This window comes from Erithacus rubecula (assembly GCF_903797595.1).
Source record: "Erithacus rubecula genome assembly, chromosome: 16".
Lineage (NCBI taxonomy): Eukaryota > Metazoa > Chordata > Aves > Passeriformes > Muscicapidae > Erithacus > Erithacus rubecula.
The window spans coordinates 9163549-9182919 of record NC_136668.1 but is presented as its reverse complement, the minus strand read 5'-3'; the positions used below and the strand labels follow the sequence as shown (position 1 = coordinate 9182919).

The 19371-nt window shown below is 46.3% G+C and overlaps 1 protein-coding gene across 1 annotated transcript; it reads right to left on the bottom strand.

Annotated features, from left to right (window-relative positions):
- Positions 1-2587: 2587 nt before the first annotated feature.
- On the bottom strand, positions 2588-16777 carry SLC25A48 (solute carrier family 25 member 48). Its single transcript, XM_079320127.1, has 8 exons — positions 16655-16777; positions 14808-14851; positions 10978-11049; positions 10107-10359; positions 8697-8945; positions 7382-7515; positions 4982-5111; positions 2588-4409 (listed from the first exon to the last, which is right to left on the bottom strand). The coding sequence occupies exons 1-7, from the start codon at positions 16698-16700 to the stop codon at positions 4989-4991; spliced, it is 921 nt and encodes a 306-aa protein (XP_079176253.1). The 5' UTR covers positions 16701-16777; the 3' UTR covers positions 2588-4409; positions 4982-4988.
- Between the last annotated feature and the right edge of the window lie 2594 nt (positions 16778-19371).

The following is a 19371-nucleotide window of genomic DNA, read 5'->3' as shown; positions in this document are numbered from 1 at the left end:
AGGTGTTGCTGGCAGGGCAGTCTCAACATCATTTTTCCCGCTTGAAAGGTTCTGGTTTCTCCAAGTCTTTCCTTGTGACTCAAGGTTATCCTTTGCTTTCTCCATCACTCAAAGAAGACCTTTGTATTTTCTTCAGAGACTGAGTGTTGTGCAGCCCAGTAGCTTTAGAATTTCACCCTCACTAAGCAAGGATTCTTGATGTATCCAGCACTTTATATCTTACAGTGAAACAGCACATGGGAGCTCTAAAATCCCTCTAAAAATACACTTCTGCTGCACGAGTGGCTCCTAACAGGTTATTCCACTTGTGCCTGATTCTGGAGCTGTCACAGAATCTACAGTTTAGGAAAACTGCCTTGAAAATCAGTGTGACTATTTCAATTTCACATCACTTGTTGGCTTTATTCCTTTTGGAGCCTGTCTCTGGAAGGATACTCTACATACTGCTTATCTAATCTGGAAGTGATCAGCCTGTGCATTACTGAAGGAGCATTATAGGAGATGGCTTTAAAGAGAAGAAGCTGGTTTTGTGCAGTTTGCATTCAATTTGGATCCTTGGATTTCCTAATTTTTCTGTCTCTACACTTTACTCTTTTCTTCCCAAGTACAAGACAGGCAATGGCTTCTTGGCTGACATGGATTCCATGCCTAGAAGACTCTCTACTATGACAGCCTCTCTGACAGAACTTCAGATAAACCAAAGAGATATATCTTAATGCCTGAAAAGACGTCACCTACTCCTCTGCCTCAGAAAAAAGAGAAATTGAGATGTGGACTGTGATCTTGCCTTCCCTTGTGGTGGGGAAACACCAGGCAGGGACTCCGAGGCGTGAGAATATCTCAGCCTGGCCTAGAGCCATCACAAAATCATTTAGTTTGGAAGAGACCTTTAGAGGCAGGGTTTCAGTAGGTGCTCAAACTGCTGGGTAGAGCCAGCCTTTTCCCATTCTGTGCACCACAGACTTCATGAAGCTCTTCCCAGCTCCAAAGACTTTCATCCAGGCCAGGGCTGTTTTCTAGAAAAACAGATTTTCACTGGAAAATTGGTTCCTGTTTGATTGAGGTTTTTTTCAATGAAGGAAATAAGCTGCTGGTACCACTTTTTCTTTTCACAGCACTAAATAGTTTATGAAGTGTGAAAAACAGCCTACATCTCATTAAGTAATCCAGGCTGTTGTAAGAGCTGGAATGCCACCAGAGACATGAAAGTTGGGCAATTACAGACTTACTTGAAGGATGACGGGTCTGAATATGCTTTCATAATCCAGGCAACAAACACATAGAAGCATGTATTCCTGGTTCTTCTGGTCTCCCTTCTAATTTTTTGACAATTTCAGGATTTACTGCATTTATTTTAGAAACGAGGGGGTCTGTAAATACCTTGAACAACCTACCAAGCAGATGGCTTCAACCACTCCAGCATGTGTGTAGAACATGCCACTGATGGCAGGTCAGTACAGACAGCACTGACAAAGGAGCTGAGTCCATATTCTGAATTCTATTGACACAGGGGTTTTTTTCTTGTAATTCAGAGACAAAATCACCAAGTTATGTAATCAGTGCCCCACTGAATTAGCTGTGTGTCTGTCTGTCTGCCTCACAGGAAAGGCTGTGTTAAACTATCACCAGGTCCCTGAAAAATTCTTTGGAGATTCTAATTTCTATCCATGTATAATGATACTGATATTATTTCCAAAAATTAATGCATCTGATATAACATACAGAAGATTATTCACAAGACACAGACTTGTCAAGTCTCTGTGTGTATAAATTTTAATTGCCACTAAACCGGGGCCCTGTCCAATTCCCAGGGGTAAAACCAGTCACAGCAAGGGATATCACAAGAGTGCTGTGCCTCAAAAGCTGCTTGTCCCAGCCCTGGGGTGTCCTTGGTCACCAGCAGTGGCCCAGAGGCAGCCAAATCTCCTTCACAGTGGCCTGTGCTGCTGCCACCCTTGAATCTTGTGCTCCAGCTCAGAGCTGCTTTGCTTTTGTGGTTTGTCTGTGAATGCTAATGAGGTGATGCACTGATTAACCACTGTGTCCAGGGCTTGCCAGACCAGGGCAGCCTTTGGCAGAGCCTTTGGGCTCCCCAAAATCATCTGGAGGCTGTGCAGTGTGGGTTTGCCCATGGGGAAGGGAATGTCTGCTGGTGGGTTGAGTGGACAGGAGACAGAGGGGCTGCTTGGCAGCTCCAGTGAGCAGCACATCCTGCCATGGGATGAGGATGCCATCAAGTGGCCAAAGGTTTACAGTCACTTCCCACTTGATCTTCATGGTATTTATGATATATATATTTAGATCATATATATTTATATTATTTAGAGTAGCTTTCTGCCCTCCCTTTCCACGCCAAGCTGCCCGTGGCTCTCCCTGACAGCCCCTTCTGGCAGGTGTGTGCTACACTAGGGTTTTGTCCAGGCAAATCCTGGGCTCCAAACTCAAAACTGGTTTAATTGCATGAAGAATATCATGAAATATCACCATGCAACTCCAACATGGGTGTCAGGGCTGTACACCCAGAGAGCACTGAATGGATCAAACCTGGCCACCATGAGGGCAGGATCATGCAGATACACAGCTTGTTGTGAACTCATCAGTTTAATTCATTCATGATCCATTTTACATTATGTGGGCAGATGAACACATCATTTATTTGCATTAAAAAAATAGTCTGCTCAAGTATTATCCCTGGAGACACATGATATTATCCATCTAAAAAACATGTTTTACATACATGCATTAGAATAGGCAACATGGAAAGGATGAACCCTTAAATGCAGCCAGCAACAAATACTTGTGTGAAGGCTCATCAGTTTTTTCCATCTTGTTTATCAAAACCAGTTCCATGTATCCTAAAGAAGGTCAAAAGTGCTGTGAGCCTTCTCACAGTGAAGTCCTGAGATGAAGCAACACCAGCTGTTTCTTTCCATTTTAAGGCCAGTCCTGGGAGCACCCACACTTCTGTTTTTAATCTGGGCCCCACTGCTCCATTTCCAAGTACTGCTCCAGACCCAAAGTTTTAGGCACTTTCTGCTGAGATCTTCAAGTGTTGTGCCCAATTCCCCCATTGATCCAGGAAGAGTTTCTCTTTCCTTCTCATTTTAAGGAGGAAAGCTGGATACCTGCTCCACATTGTCTTCAGAAACTTTTTTTCTGAGGGCATCTACTGAAACTGCAGTCACTGGGCTTTTCCCCCAGAGCTCTTCTCCACAGGAAGAGCTGTTCCTCTAGAATGTTTCCCAGATGAAGTGCTGTCTGTCCTAGATTATTCCCCATGTCATGTGTCCCTTTCCACGTGAGCCTCCTTGGCCTCTCCTGCCAGTGCCAACAGTGTCTTCTTGTCACAGCAAAGCTGATCCATCTTGGGCTTTGGCATCAAAAGCTCCATGCTTAGAAAAGAAATCATAAGGATATTTAACAGCATAAAGAGAAATAATCATGATGTAAAGCATCTTGGCATAAATGAGAGGCTGAGGTAGACCAAAGAGACTCCCAGTGGTCTCAGTGGGATTCCAGCAAAGAGCTGGAGGTCAGAGGTGTGCTGAGTCCTGAAGACTTCCTTTGGTGATGGTCTGCTCATGGCTGCAAAGTGATGTCTGCAGGTTTTGGCAGCTGGCAAGTCATGTCAGGGGGCTCAGGAGGTCTAGTGAGATACCCCAAGCTGGTCCCTGGAGGGCTGCACCAGGCAAACTGTGTAAGGTAATAGGTAGCCTTCTATATGAAATGCAGACTTGGTTTATTGTTTTCTGTATTAAAAAAAGCAGCTTAGTGTCTAAATTTAACATCCTTCTGTTTCCCAATTTAATTTATACCTGGGATAACAGACTGAAGTTGTTGAAGCTTTTATGTTTTTCATGAAATTGTGTTAAATTGAGACAAACTGTGTTGTAGAACACAAGTGTATGTATGGGAGGAGTCGCCCACTTCTTTGAACCTGAAAGCAAGCTAGGATTTGGTGGGAATCAACCTTCCTACAGAAAAAGCACCTGTGTACCCACCACATTTCCTCCTTTCCTTGCTCACTGAGGAAGATGAGTGTTATAACACTGTGCTGTACAAAAGATGCTTCCTTGGTGATTTGGGGTGGGCTGGGTTTGGGTACATCCCTTGGGAAAGGGAAGCAAATTGTCTTCCTGGTTCAATAGGAAAAAATATCATTGCTGAAGAAGCCCACCACCACCACTGGAATGATTAAGGTGTTCTTAGTCAACAATGAAAGATTTGAGGTAAAATAGTCTTGGATTTGATGGCTCTGGTGTGATTTTTGGAGTCCATGGCTCACGAGTCCACAGCAGTTTTTGCAGGTGCAGGATGGAGTCTTTGGTCAGAGCAGCTGAGCCCTCACCAGCACCACACTGCTGGGCTGGCTCAGGAAAGCAGGAGACTTTCTTGTCTTCTTGGCAACACTTTTGAAATAAGAGAGAGGGAGATTTATGAAGTACCACAGAAAACAGCAAAGATAGCCAAGAAAAGTCTTGAGTATCTAGCTGCTAAAAAAGTTTCTTTAATCAGATGTTTTTAATGCTGCTCCTTTATGCAGCTCTGAGTTAATGAGGGAAAGAATGAAACAGTGACTTGATAGTCAGGGCACTTTGAAAGAGCTTAAATTTCATACTTTTGGGGGTGGAACAAGTGAGGAATACTGAGTGGGGACTATTGTAAAAATGATCTTTCAAAACTTACAAAATATTAGAGAATAATCTCCTTTCAAATTTTTATTTCTGATTCATACAAATTAAACTAATTACAACAATCAGAACAGATTACACTGAAGCTCCAGGAGATGTGGACTGAAACTAAAACCCATTGGCACATCTGTAGTCTGCTCTGAATCCCACAGACCCAAATTGTGTTTGGCTATTCAGGTTTAGGTACCCATATAAGTTATATGACTTTCAAAGGATCTATACAATTGCAACTACTCTATTTGATTCAAAGATTAATTCTGTAATTTTAATGAGGGTCTTTATGTGCTGACCTGGAATTCAGGAATTGGTCTCATTTTGGCATCTTTTCATTGCTTTGAGAGAAAGTTCATAGCCAAGAAACATGGCTGCACTGGATGGGAATCCTCGCACTGTATTGACCATGAGGCCCCTACAAAACACCTGTTGGGAATGGAGCAAGGTTAGAGCATAGGAACAGATGGACTGTTGTGAAAAGAGGAGGAAAACATTGAATGAATCAAATATTTTGGGTTTCCTTGGAAGATACTCCCACTGCTGGTCTCAGCTGAGGTCTGCACTGGGAAAGGGAGCACAGTGGCAAAAGTCACTGGCTTGGCATCATTGTGCTCCCTATGGACCCCCATCTGTAGATACCAGTTAAAAAAGAGGTAAAGAGTAGTAACTGGCCTCATGGAACTGGTGTGGAACAGAGAGCAAGAAATCTGAAATGTCTTACAGTGTCATCCTACCTAGCTCCAGTCACAGGGTGACAGAAGCACAGAGTGCTCTGGGCTGGAAGGGACCTTCAGGCTCACCTGGTTCTAACCCCCACCATGGGCAGGGACACCTCCCCAGACCACACTGCTCCAAGCCTCATCCATCCTGGCCCTCCTCCCCTTGGCATGCAGTACCATGTGGGGCTCATACAAAGCCCAGGGCACAAGAAGGCTCTGTTTTCATGCAGGAAATGCACAGCTTCTAGATTTTCTTTTTCTGATCAATATCTATATATATTTTTCTAAGATGCTGGCTCATACAAGAGTGAAAGATTATATGAATTATATTGAACAGTAATTATATTTTGAAAAAGTCTTGTCTCCTGACTCCTGGCCTTGACTGGTCTCTCTTTGAACCCCCTTCTCTTCTAACACCACACCCTGATGTGTGCAAGGACATGGACAAACTGCTCACTTTGGGATGAGTCTGCTCACAGTATGATGGTTCCAAATGATGGCCTATTTCTCACAAAATCACCCTGTTAACTGAAAAGGCTCCTCACAAGTCACTAATCTAAACACCACAAGTTCAGAATAGATGTGAAAAAGAACATCAGCAATCAAACCACTTTCTAGGCTTTACAACAGCAAAGTTCCCACAGCTACTGTGAAAAAACATGAAAAATGTTGCCCTGAGATCAGAAGCCCTTAGATTTAAGCATATAACCAATTTGCCTCCTGAAATTACTGAACTCTCCTGTACATCATCATATCTTGTGTCCAATAAATCCTAAGCACAGTGCTGAACTTGTTTGAGACAGAATCAAAGTATGTTCACATAGTTTAGCTAAAGCTTGCAATGTGAAATTGCAGTGTTGGGACATTTATGATATTATTTGATTTATTGGGATGTTTTATTTTGTTAGGATATAAAAATTTCTGGGAGGAAATTCAATGTTTTTGCATTATCCATGGAGTAACACAAAAGACTCGAGATAAATAATAATGAAAATTTAAGATGAAAAGTCCAGAGAAATAAATTTTTCATATCAGACTGAACACACCTGGCTGTGGAGAAAGACATCCAGCCCTGTGTTTGCCATTTGTCAGTTGTGAGTCTCCCAACATTTAAAAACATTTTCCTTACAAGAGCAGGATCCAGTCTTGCTATCAACTAGTTAATCCTACTAGCAGCTTTTTTGGAGCTAAGACTACATGCTGTTCCAATGATAAATACAGATTTATTTCGGTATCAGAAGATGTTACTTCCACAACCATGCCTTGGCAATACAATAAAGCTGCAAACCCTTATTCTCTGCCATTCACATTTAACTGAGGCAAAGTTTGCAGGTATCAAGGTTGCAAAAAGCTTGCATTTATCTTTTATTACACTAAAAGATGAAGTCAGGAAAGGGAGATAAGTTGTTTGGCATGCAGCCCTTCTTCGTGTTCGAAACTAAAGCAATTCTGATTTAAGAATGCTGACAATCAATCTCTCTTGGTGCAAAATGAGGGTAAGCTAGTGCAAAAGCAGCATTAATTCCACCAAAGCATTGCCCACGGTGTCCAGACACACCCAGAGTGCCAGGACAGTCCCACCAGAACCAGTTCATTGACACCAAAGCCAATGGGAAACATTTGACCTCTGGATTTTGCAGAAGAATTACAGAGGTAAGACTTTCTACCTCTGATTTATGATAAGTCAAATGATATCCATGATTAAGTGTACTAATATTAAGCTGTTTGAAGTTAATTACACTAGTAAGTGTGTGACCCCCAGTCATTCATTTCTCTATTATGTAACATGCATAATTACTCTCACTATTTTGATTTAGAAGGAATCTACACTATAATTACCTATTACCATTTTAATAATTTAGCACTAACTGGTTTTAGTTGTCTCTCAACTCTGCAGATAGGTTTTCTACAGCCACTGTATTTTTCAACTGACAATTAAATACCTAATAACCAGATTTAACTTCAAATGTCACTTACTTTCAAGCCCTCGTTCTGGTAGCTCTGCAGCATGCAGTCAAGGGTCCCTTTGTACTGGTTTGAATAAACTCCATCTGCCTGAAGTCTACTTTTCACAACATCCATTGGAGTACATACTGCCCAGGAAACAGCTCCTGGAAAAATGCAGAAGTATTTGAATAATTCCTTCTCTCTACTTCCTTGCTCACAGGTCAGTGAACTCATAAATTCACATCTCGCACGTCATATTCATGCCATTTTCATGCCAGGGCATTCACCCTGCTCAGGCACAGGAACAGTATTTCTGGAAGAAAGGTCCATATTTCTGGAAGAAGTGCTCAGATGCTCCTGATCAGATGCAGGCAACCCAAGAGGGGTTTCTCCAGGTGCAAATACATGTTCTGCTGTGCTTCTGGTGGAACGTGGACATGCCATGGGAGAGCCTGAGCTGCCACTTGGGACAAATTCAGAAAAAATTTGGTTTTCTGGTAATTCCATTTTAAAACAGAGTTTGAGCTGAGGATACAAATGACTGGTAGGTGCATCTCAGGCTGCCAGGATTAGGCTCCATGCAGTGAGATACCCTGTCACCCCTCTAAAGAAATGCCAATTTCCATTGATCAGCCTGCAGCTGAGTGGGATGGTTTGCCTCTGGAAAGTTCATGACTGCAATCCAAGGCCCAGTTGGACAGACAAGAGTTTGTTTGGACCTGTGTTGGGGCACACTAGAAAAGCTATCCAGAGGCACCCAGGGCCTCTTTATTTGAGGAGAAATGGAGAAGGCATTTTGTTATCATTTCCTGAGCTAAGGACTGACTCGCCTTTATGGAACTGCAATTTAGAAATGGCCAAGAAGTGGGGAGTGGGAGTAGGGGTGACTTTTCACATGGTGGGAGATGCACATGCCAGTTTTACTGGCAAGTGTAACATGGAAAAAAGAAGATCAGTAACAGTCAACTGGGCTGCTGCTATGTGGGTAGGTGCACACCCTCCTGGTGGACAGCCAACAGGTTGAAGTCCTCTTCTGGAGGCATCTTGGCTTCACATATCTCTGGCAATGTGATTGGCAGGCTGCCCTGAGGCATCCAGGGAAATGAAGGCTGTTCTGCACTGACAATGAGCCCAGTGAAGGTCTGATAACAGGATTCTATGAAGTTTGTCAAGTCATAAAGTGCAGCTGTGGTGCCAGGGAGCCCAGCCCTGGGGAAGGAAGGTCGTTCAGTGCCTCTGCTGCTCTGCAGGAGGATGCAGTGGCCCTTGAGTCACCCTCGTAATCTGCCCTGAGAACCTTCCTGTTCTTGTTCTGCCAGCGCTGTGAGGAAGGAAAGGTGCTTACCTGCTACACCCCCTGCCATCCAGATAGTGAAGGCATTAGGAGAAAGGCTTCCATCAGGGGTTACCCAGTCACAGAACATTGCATAGGGGATGAAATAGGCGCAGTACCCGGGGATATCCCTCAGGAGCATTGCTACATTGCCTCGGTATATTCCTGCTATCCCCTCCTTCTGCAGGATTGTCCTTAAGCAGTGCATTGGGCCTCGGTACACTGGAGATCCAGGAGCTGTGGAATTTAGCTTAACTTTTGCTACAGAAAAAAAAAAAAAAAAAAAAAAAAAAAAAAAGACACATCTGTTAGAATAGATATATTGCCACAAAACTCCTCTCCAAAGCCCATTGCCATTGATTAGAAATCATTGATATCCAGTTTCTTCTGCTGGGGTCAGCAGATAGCATAGGGAAAAGTTTTAGGAAAGAGTATTTAGGTCCATTTTCAGAACACATTTAGACATTTCAAGACAGATTTTTCTTAGATGCATGGCATACCTTCCAATAGGTATGTCCCAAGTGAGACTTCCAAATAAGTTTAAGGCAATGTGCCAAATTTTCATGGATTTAACTTCAACTTATGCGAAGTCACATCTTTAAAAACCTTAACGTTTTCAGAGTCTGGCCCTTCCCATGCAGACCAAGTTGTTTTTATAAAAGGCATTAGGTTGCTAAGCCACTTGGAGGCTTTAAAAAATATTGTTTTATCAAAGCAACAGAAAAATGCCAGCATTTCACAGTTAAACACCATGACTGTGATTGTGAGAAAGGTGAAATGCTGAAATGCAAGCTGTTCAGCTCTGAAGCTGTTCCATATCTCCATTTGGCTGTGCATATACTCTGGTTGGGTTTGCTCTATGCTGGCAGCCTGCAGTGGAATTCAGCTGCTGTCTGGAGCTGAAGCAGCTCCTTCTGCCTGCAGCTTGTGGACAGGGAACAGCCACCCACTGCCATCCTGCTGGTGTCCCCTCCTGACCCATCCTGGCACCCTCTGTGAAATGAACCAGCGCTACTTAAATGCAAACGGGAAACTTCTGCTTTTGAACAGAGAAGGGTGGAATAACAGGTTTATGGGCAAATATATGTGGGACTGAGAGTGTGCAGAGGGAGATGGGGAGCTGGCAGTGCTGCTGGCAGCTGCTGGAATCTCCAGGGGACCCCACAGCCCAGGGACTCACAGTTTCTGCAGCTTCTGGTCTTGAGCAGACCTGTCTCATGTTCCTTATAGATCTCAACTGGCTGGAAATGCCCTTGATAAAACCCCTACCCTTGAGCTGAGCAGGATGGGGTCCATCCTCAGGCAAAAGGGGGAATCTTTAACCCAACTGCAGCATCACAGAAAAGCTCGACCTTGAACAAAGCTGTCATAAAACTCCGTGCACCTCCCAAAGAGACAACCAGAAGAAACTCTTCTTCCTACCTTTGGCGTACGGCTGTGTTTGCATCTGCAGCCTGATCTTGACCAGCTCCACGGGGGTGCCGATGCCCACGGAGATGACCCCGGCCACCACGCTGGCCAGCGCCATGTCGGCGAGCGAGGGCGCGGCGGCCGGGTCAGCGTGGCGCAGGCGGCCGAGCCAGCGCTGAGTGCTGCTGAACGCCCCGAACACCACCGAGCTGTACACGCCGATGCTGGCCAGCGGGAACGACATGCCCTTGAAGAAGCCGGCCAGCTACCCGGGAAAGGGAGCAGGGCTTAGGAGACTGAGCAGGGTAAAGCACAGCTTGTCTAGCGGGTTAGAAATCACGGAATCGCACAGGTTTAGGTTGGGAAGGAGTTTGAAAGTTATCTCGTTCCGATCCCCTGTCATAGTCGGGGGTGAAATGTAAATCCAAGTAGCAGATGTCTCCTGGAACCAACTGTTTGCACATGCTGAGCAAAGGAAATTGGTTCATGCTGGTAAAGGCTTATAAAGGTTGTGCAGAAGACAGGATATGGTTGAAAGCACAGGGACCCACATAGAAGTGCCTCATATAAAAAGTATTTGTTCACCATCAGCAAAATCCCTCTGGGATTCCTTTGCCAGTGGATGCAACCCATATGGAGACACTGATCATTCCGTGTCCAGAAATCCAGGGATCTCTCTTTTCCCTATGGGAGTCACCAAGTGGGTTACCTCAGAGTTAAGCAAGAGAAGGCTGTAGGGATTTGCAGGCTCAATTGCATAAACTTTATTGGTCTTTATATAACTGCTGGTGTCAACAGTATTTTGTAGAATTGCTTTATGTATTTATCTATTTATTGACTTGCACTTTCTACCAGCACACTTAAAGTACCATGAAGTACTTACAGACTCATTTCTGTACACAGTGAGAATACACTTGAGTGTATTTCCATATCCTTGTCCAGCTTGCAAGCGAGTCTGCAAAAGACATTTGTAAAATGTGATTAAATTCTTATGCTTCCAGCCTAATGGAGGCTCATAGTACGTAAACAATGTGTACTTTGCTTTGAGAGCAAGTCCTTCCTTAGTCATAAAGAGAACTGAGCAATAAAATAAGATATATCCACCCTCTTGAACTTTGCCAGAAGCAAAGCTAAGCAGGATCTCACAGGCTGAAGCTCTCTGCAACATCTGGAATCAATGACTGTCAAATTGCTCTCCAGTCTGGGCCAGCCACCCTGCCCCAGCACAGCAGGCTGCTGGTGTGCAGTGCTGTCATTGGCAAGGGCCTGATTTATGTGCCAATTGGAGAGTGGTGTGGTCTTCTCCATTTGGAGACTCTCAGGGGAGGCTGGGATGTGTTGCAAAGAGAGGAGAGGTGAGTTCCCCTGGGAGACTTCTGGGGCCCTTCTGCTCCAAGGTGAATTTTAAGACACAGAGATACAGATAGGAGCTAAAATAATTCAGCGCCGTCTCAGAAATTCTCCATTCTTCACTCAAAAACACAGTTTCATATAATTTCAAAAAAAGACATTTTATTTCTGGCGAGTAAATTGGTTATACACCTTCCAAGAGATCTAAGAAATGGCAGGTAAGTCATAACAAGGCCTACAGGATTAAACATTTCCCCTTCTCATATGTATATATTTATATTGTCTTTCATTCAAGCTGCTCACAAGGTTGTGCTAGAAACAGCCTAACAAGGGATGGATTTTTTGGGCTTAGAGGTGTGCAAGGAAATGGAAACACTGCTCACTTCACAGCACCTCAGACTTCATCTTGGCTGAGGCCAGAACTCATTTTTTTATCAAAAGACACACATGCTCCATCAGGAATGTTTTTAGGAAATGGGGACAACATTTCTGGCTGCATTTGTCAGCACTGCTGCTAGCAATGAAGTCTGAAGGGACACTGCCAGCCTGCACTAGAGGGGTCCAGTCCCCTCCACTGGCTCAGCCCCCATTCACACCAGGGTGAAGCAGGGAATTATTTGGGAATTTAAAGCTCGAGGGAGTGTGTGTCTGCCAGAGTTCATTCCTGGTGGGAGCTTCTGGATGGCAAACAGCAGGTTGGATGGCACAATCATTTAGCCCAGAGCCTGCAAGTGGCTGCTGCCACCATGGGACCCTGGCAGGAGCAGGAGGGACCAAAGTCAGTGTCACCCCTCAGCCCAGGCTCACCCTCCCCAGGGATGCTCCATGCAGCTGTTTGCACACATGGAGCATCCCTGCTCTGCTCCAGCCTGGCCAGAGGCTGCAGAGAAGCAGCAGCTCAAGCAGGATGTTCACTGAGCACTCAGAACAAGCTGGCACCTGCAGATGCTGCCATGGCTCACACAGACACCTTGTGCAATGTGGGCAGGCCTTGGGTGCACTCCAGGCACACCCTGACTCACTCTGGGGGTAGCAGGACTGGGGGACCAGGGTAAGGTGGCTGCACCCTGAGTGACCCAGGACAAGGTGACCCCAGTGCCCAGCCCTGAGTTCCCTCCTGGCTTCATCTTAGTCCAGGCATTTCCACTTTGCCTCCATGGGCTTGGTTTTTTCTTTTACCCAGTAACCAGTATTTAGAGGTCCAAGTTAATATACTTTTTGAGTAACTGGGGGCAACTGAGTGTTCTCACAATCTGGTTCTCACACACATGTCCCTTAGCTAATCTGTTAACATCCAGCACTGAAGTCCCTGCTGGCATCTCTGACAAAGTCAGCTACTATCAGTATGGATCTGTCTCTGGAAAGTTCTCCTTTTTGTTATGTTTTGACACCCAGAAACTGAAGAAAGTTCTGGGGAAATTAATGCAATGGGTAGGATGAAAAGTGAAGGCACAACTTTTAGAGTTTTTCAAGGACGTAGGGAAAAGCAGCTGCTGGGGTTTGATGAAGCTGAAATGATGGGAAGAGATGGCTGAAGGGGGAAGAGGTGGCTTGATGGGAACTGAGGTGTAGATGCCACTTACCCCACAGAGCCTTTTATTCAGTCCTGCCTCCCTCAGATGGGGAAAGACCCTTGATCCCCTGGAGGCCGCAGATGCTGCTGAGCAGCCCCTAGTGCTGTGTAAAAACTCTATTTTCCACTTTCCTGCTCCTGAATTTGGAACAAAACAAGTCTGCCTACTTGGTATTCCCAAGGCAAAGCCTTGCCCAGAGCCAAGAGCAGCAGAGGGGGCAGCCTGACAGTTGTCTTTATAACCACTGAAGGATGGGCTTGCTCTTTTTTGGCATCCAGAAACTCGATGTTTCCAAGCAGTTTCTCACAGCCAAACTCCCTCAAATCAGGCAATGATGCCCTGACCACCAGCCTGAGAGGGGATTTGCCTTGGCAGTGCTGGCTGAGCCTGCCTGTGCTGCCTGTGCCCTGCCCATGGCTGGTGTGGGCAGCCTCGTGGCTCCTCCTGCCTGGGGTCTGCACCCACCTTTGCACAGGGATCCCCCTGGGGCTGGTGCCACTTCAGCAGCTCAGAAAGAGCAGGGCTGGCCAGGCATGTCCTGATCCCAGGAGAGCCTGGTGTGTGCAAGGGGATGGCTGGGGAGGGGATGGGGTGTGGGCCATGCTGGGCCCTGCCTCCCTGGCATCACCCCCAAAGGTCCTTAAGGTGCAGACACAACCAGTGGCTTTTGGTTTGCCACAGCTGGCAGCCCTGCCTGCTGCCAGAGCCAGGCTTGAGGAGAGTGGGGAACACAGTCACACAATTATACAATAGCTTGAGTTGAAAGGGATCTTCTAAGGTCACCTGGTTCAACCTCCCTGCAGTGAGCAGTGGCATCTCCAACTAGGCGAGGTTGCTCAGAGCCCCATCCATCCTGCCCTTGAATGTTTCCAGGGATGGTCATCCCCCACCTCTCTGGGCAGCCTGTGCCTGTGTTTTACCACCTATTTTTATATAGGACTTCCTTATATCCAATCTAAACCTATCTATATCTAATCTAAACCTATCTATATCTAATCTAAACTTATTTTCTTTCTATTTCAAACCAGTACCCCTTATCCTATCACAATGGGCCCTGCTAAAAATTCTGTTTTTATTTTAGACCCCTTTCAAGACAAGGCCACAATAAGATTTCTTTGGAGCCTTCTATTCTTCAGTTTGAACAACCCCATCAAGGGCAGGGAAGATAAAGTGGTGAAAGCTGCCCAGAAATGTCTGGGCAAAAAAAGAAAGGAACAAGACCTTCCTCCTATCTCTGCATCAGTAGGGTTGGTCAGCTTGGTTGAGTCAGGATGCACTGGCATGTGCATGGGCTTGTCTGCATCATGCTGACAAATACCTTCTTACTCCTCTAAATCCTTCAGTTGAAGGAATAAATATCATTAGGGAATCATAAACACTGTGTGTCACAACAATAATTTCAGAACTCTGCCCTTCCAGTGTTACCAGCACTAGGAAAACACATAAAAATGTGCCTGCAGCAAAACAAATACAGTTTCCTCAGTGCCCTTTGAATACAAGTCTGTGGCAAAGTTCAATAAAACATTGGCAGAACTGTTCAATGAACCACACATTAAATAAGGCCAGGTTAATTTTCAGCATTAATTCTCCACAGAGGAACTTGCACATATCAGTCAGTTATTTTAGTTTCTCATTCAAAATGAGTATTGGAGAGGAAGAAAGTCTGTGAAAACATTCCAAATTCCCCTTTGGCATAAAGTGAAGGTCCTTCAAGGCAACAGCTAGAGAGGAGGTCTGAATTGGTGGAGGTTGGGGTGGTGACATGTGAACACTGTTCAAAGTGTTTTACCTTGACTGTGTCCAGGGGATGGCCCGCAACCACACTGGCAATTCCTGGGGATGAAAGCAAAGTATTATGCAAAACATTTAAGTTTTTGTGATAGGAAGGATGTAATGTTTAAAGGAGAGAAAAGATTTCCACAGGAGCAGTTGTAAGAGGCCTAGCCAGAGCAATGACCAGCATGATGCCCTGTCCCTGACAACAGCTGAAAGCTGAGCTTGAACACTTTTGCATGTGCACTCTCCTGGACTCCTTCAGCCTTTCATCTCAAAGGCAGCAGAGAGGGAGAAATCATATTTGCATATTCTGTCCAGGACCAACTCCTTTTGCACTCCTGTAAGGTCACACAAATTTTTAGCCTCAGGGTGGTGAGATTCCTGTTCAGCACAAGGCAATGCTTTCTCCTGGCTCTGAGTGAGGTCCAGCTGACTGCTAACGGGACATGCAAATTCCTCATCCCTTGCTGTTTTAAGAGCAGTTTATAGAGATACCTGTCAGAGAGGATTCAGATACAGATGGTCCTGCTCTGTGTAGATCTCTCCAGTGCCACCTTGCCTTCCTCCCCATGGGTTCTCTGGGGAGAAATTGGCCCATATTCTCTTACCATTCACCCACCTACTCACACCACTCACTGCCAGGAGCTGTGGAGTCAGCACAGAGCACAGTTTGGTTTCCCTGTTCTCCAGGAGATTGGCAATGTCTGTGTGCCATGGTTGGGATATGGTTTTGTGTGTTTGTTGCAAACAACACTGGCAGCTTTTAGGTTTTGTGGAGAGTGGGTAAATTGTGATGCTTCCTCACCAGCAAATCTCTGTGCAAACCAGTGCCCACAGGTGCTTTGGGGACTACATGTTATTTCTCACTCATAGTGGATTAGTACTGAAAAAAATTAACATAATTGATCAACACATTATGACTTCTCTAAAAATGTGTTAAAAAATGTCCCTTCCCATGATAGACCTGGGACCACTCATGGTTTAGTGCCTTGCATGAAAACTCTCAGCTGCCACCGTTGCTGAGCACTGGTGGCTGTTCACCTCCCACAGCTCCTGACCCATTGCTGGGGGTGTAACAGCACAGGCAGTGGGGCAGAGAGAGCAACCACAGACTACAGAGATCCAAAAATCGCCTGCTCACGCAAAATTTTGGCAGAGGTTTTGGGTTTTTTAGTCTGATAACGAATTAACCTAATGTGGCAGGACACCTGTGAGGCACCTGTGTCAGGTATGAGCAGAGGTTTGCTCTTTGGTGGCTGGTGCCACAGTGGACCCTGTGTCCTGCTGCAGCCCTGGGGACAGCAGAGCTGTCACCCTCACAGCTGGCAAACACAGTGGGTATCTCAGTTCCGTAAACCTTGTCCCATTACTGACGTCTCTACGTGTCGTTTGGCATCCTTTTCTTTCTGTTGCCAGTTTCCCGGTGTTTGCCATCGGAATTCCCGGCAGACAGGATCGGTCCCTGCCCTGGCCATTAGCCCGGTGCCATTAGCCGCGGTGGGCGGCGGGGTGGGACCCCGGCAGCGCCTCTCCCGGGGATGGGGACACGGGGACCCCGGGCTGAGGCTGCCAGCCCCGTCCGAGCCCGGCGGCGCTTCCAGCCCCGGGGGCAAGGACGGCAGAGCCGGCGGAGCCGGGGGCAAGCGGGGGCTTCTGCAAGTCGGCCCCGCACAGCAAGCAGCATCACACCTTCTCAACTTGAGTTCTAACTCTCCCGCCCACGGCAGCGGGATCGAACGCGCTGGCACAGCGAAGCAAAGCGAGCGGCGGGACACGCCGGGCGGCACGGGCGGGCGGTCTATCCCCGGGACCCCCGTGCGCCCCTCGCCGCCTCCTCACCGCGCTCACGGCATCACTCACCGCCCACCAAGCCCGCCACGAAGTCCTGCAGCTGCACGCTTCCCATGCTGCGCCCCGAGCGCGTCCCGCCGGCTGGGGGTCCCTCGGGCTGGGGGTCCCTCGGGCTGGGGTCCCGCGGGCAGCGCTCCGCGTTCCGCGGCTCCCAAGCGCTGTGATATCACATCACACAGGCTGTGATATCACAGGCGCTGCGCTATCATCGCACACCCGCGCAGGGGCCGCGCAGACACCGCCCGGCCGGGGCGGGCAGGGGCGGCGGCAGCGCCGGGGCCGGGGCTCAGCCTGCAGCGGGAGGAGGTGGGGGTGCGGGGAAGGTCGCTTACAGTCGCGAATCGGAGATGTAAGTACAGAGATAAAGAGTATTACACCCTTAATCGCTTGAAAAATATCTCCGTTCCCTTCGTTGAAATGACGGCACCATCGTTTGAGGAGATACCCACAATTTCTGTATAATCTTGCCAGGAGATAACCCCAAATTTTTGTATTTTGGGAAGCAGTGAACAACTGCACCCCAAACCATTCCTTCTACATAGTATTCACAATTTTCTTGTACATCTGTTGCATGCTTCTCCCTCTGCCTTGTCTTTCCCAGAGTCAGGATTCCAGATCTGGTTTATTCTCTTTTTATGCAAGTCACTCCTTTTCACCCTCCTCAATCATTTTTGTTTAAAATCCTTCAACTGTGCAGCCAGAAGCACGAGTGATAGGAAAGAACCACTCAGCAGAATAAAAATATTTTCTGTTTTGATCTCAAACTCTTCTCTGAGGATTCCTAACATGCCTTTCTGATTTGGGCTGATGGCTGGGCTCCCTCTCTTGAATCATGAATGATTCTTGAGCCCAGCCTGGCTGTTATGCCTCCTCTGTGGCACTTTTAAATACTAAATCTGATGTGTTACACCTGAACATCACCTGGCCACTCACCATCCTGAATTAGCTCTCCTTATGCTCATCAATTCCATCAGAAATGTCCTCTTGGACTTCAGGGGAATGACTGCTGTGAAAAAGATGTCTTAGCCCTTGGTCTCTGTACACATACACATCTGGCTGAGGTTTATACTACAGCCCAAAGCAAATTTTATTCTATCTAGGCTAGATTTCTGTAGGTGGAAGTTTCTTCCTTCGGTTTTAGATGCTTTCTGACAAGATCAGCATCAGGTTTACTACATTGCCTTCTTTAAATACAAGACTGGATTATCTTGAAATGTATTATGTCTACATGTTCTAGTAACTACAGAAAATGTTGGTAGCTCATGAGCAAGAAATCTTGAATGCCAAAATACTGGCTGAAAATATAAATATTCAAGTTTTTTCCTTAAAAAGTTGGCATTTCCACTGCTAAATTAATATATTCCACAAAAAGGCCTTAAAACAATGTTTCCTTATGTTCATGCACATATACACAGGAAACCTTATCACCAAGTTAGCTGAAGGGGGCTTTTGTCTAGATATTGCTTCTAGAAATTTAATATTGTGTGCATGGTTATCAGCACAGATAATCTACACCTGAAACTTTAGATTTTTCAATGCATGTAACAATGCTCATTCTTCATGAGGAAGGTTTTCCTCAAGCACCAGCTCTCTAATGGATTTTGAGGGGGACTGTGGTCCTGGATAAATGTTGGACAGAACATGTGTGCACAAGCACTGTGGAAACTTACCAGTTATTTTTCTCAAACTTGCTTCCTTCTTTTTAGAAGAAATGTTATTCCACATATACATTAACACAAAAAAAGGGTTTTGTCCTCATTTTTTATGTACGTTTTCTTGCAAAACCAGAAGAAAATCTGGCTGAATGAGGTAATTATTCAGATAGCAGCATTAATCATTAATCATGTGAATTCTCTTTAACTGGGAATAACACATTTCCATGCCAAATTCAGAACATCTGCTGACTCAGGGAGAATACTGGACATGGTCTTTGTACAACACTGAACCTGGAGCTGAAACCAAGTGTTATAGAAGTGTTATAGAGAGTTTATTCTAAACATCTGCTGGCCTAGAGGAGGGAGGCAGGGGCAGACTGCAGGGAGGTGCCCTTGCAGTGTCCCTGTGGATGCACCCAGGGGTGCAGGATGCTCAAGGCTCTTGCTGACAGCAGTTCCACAAACCTCTGGGTGATCCCAGCCTGGGCAGGGACCTGTGTGCAAGCCTGGGCAGCCCATGTCTGCTCAGCCCCTCAGTGCCCTGCTCTTTGTGGTTGGTGAGGGAGTGTTTGTCCCTGAAGCACAGTGCCTGCCACCCAGAATTGTTTATCCTTAGTGCCAGCTGTGGACTGGGAGCAGGTGAGTCAGTCCCAGCCAGGCTGAGGCACCTCTCTGGTTATGCACAGGTGAACCTGTGCTGCAGTTCCTTCTGCTGCTTTGAGCAGCCTGGCCTTGTGGAAGGTGTCCCTGCCCATGTCCCATCCAACCCAAACTGTTCTAGCATTCCATGACTCTGTGAGTTTTGCCAAACTGGACTGAGCTGGGACCACTAAAGCAAAGCTGCTTTTGGGCAGTGGCACTGGCAGGGGCATCTTTGCTCTCAGAAGCACATTCCAGCATGCTGCCATGTGCTCCCATGGGCTGAGAGGCTCTGGGCTCTTATCTCCACTTGCTGCTGTCAAATACAGGGCTGTTTGTCCACACCTGTGCACACACCTCCATCTCCCAGCTGGCAGGAATTCTCCCTTTACTGGTAACAGGCAGCAGTGATGAATGGAAAACTGGGAGGGG

Excerpts from the sequence above, each read along its gene's own strand:
- SLC25A48 (XM_079320127.1), bottom strand. The coding sequence starts at position 16,700 with ATGGGAAGCGTGCAGCTGCAGGACTTCGTGGCGGGCTTGGTGGGCG. Across the intron at positions 11,050-14,807 it reads ATCCCCTGGACACAGTCAAG|ACTCGCTTGCAAGCTGGACA; the intron begins GTAAAACACTTT and ends TGTCTTTTGCAG. Across the intron at positions 7,516-8,696 it reads GATGGCAGGGGGTGTAGCAG|GAGCTGTTTCCTGGGCAGTA; the intron begins GTAAGCACCTTT and ends GCATTTTTCCAG.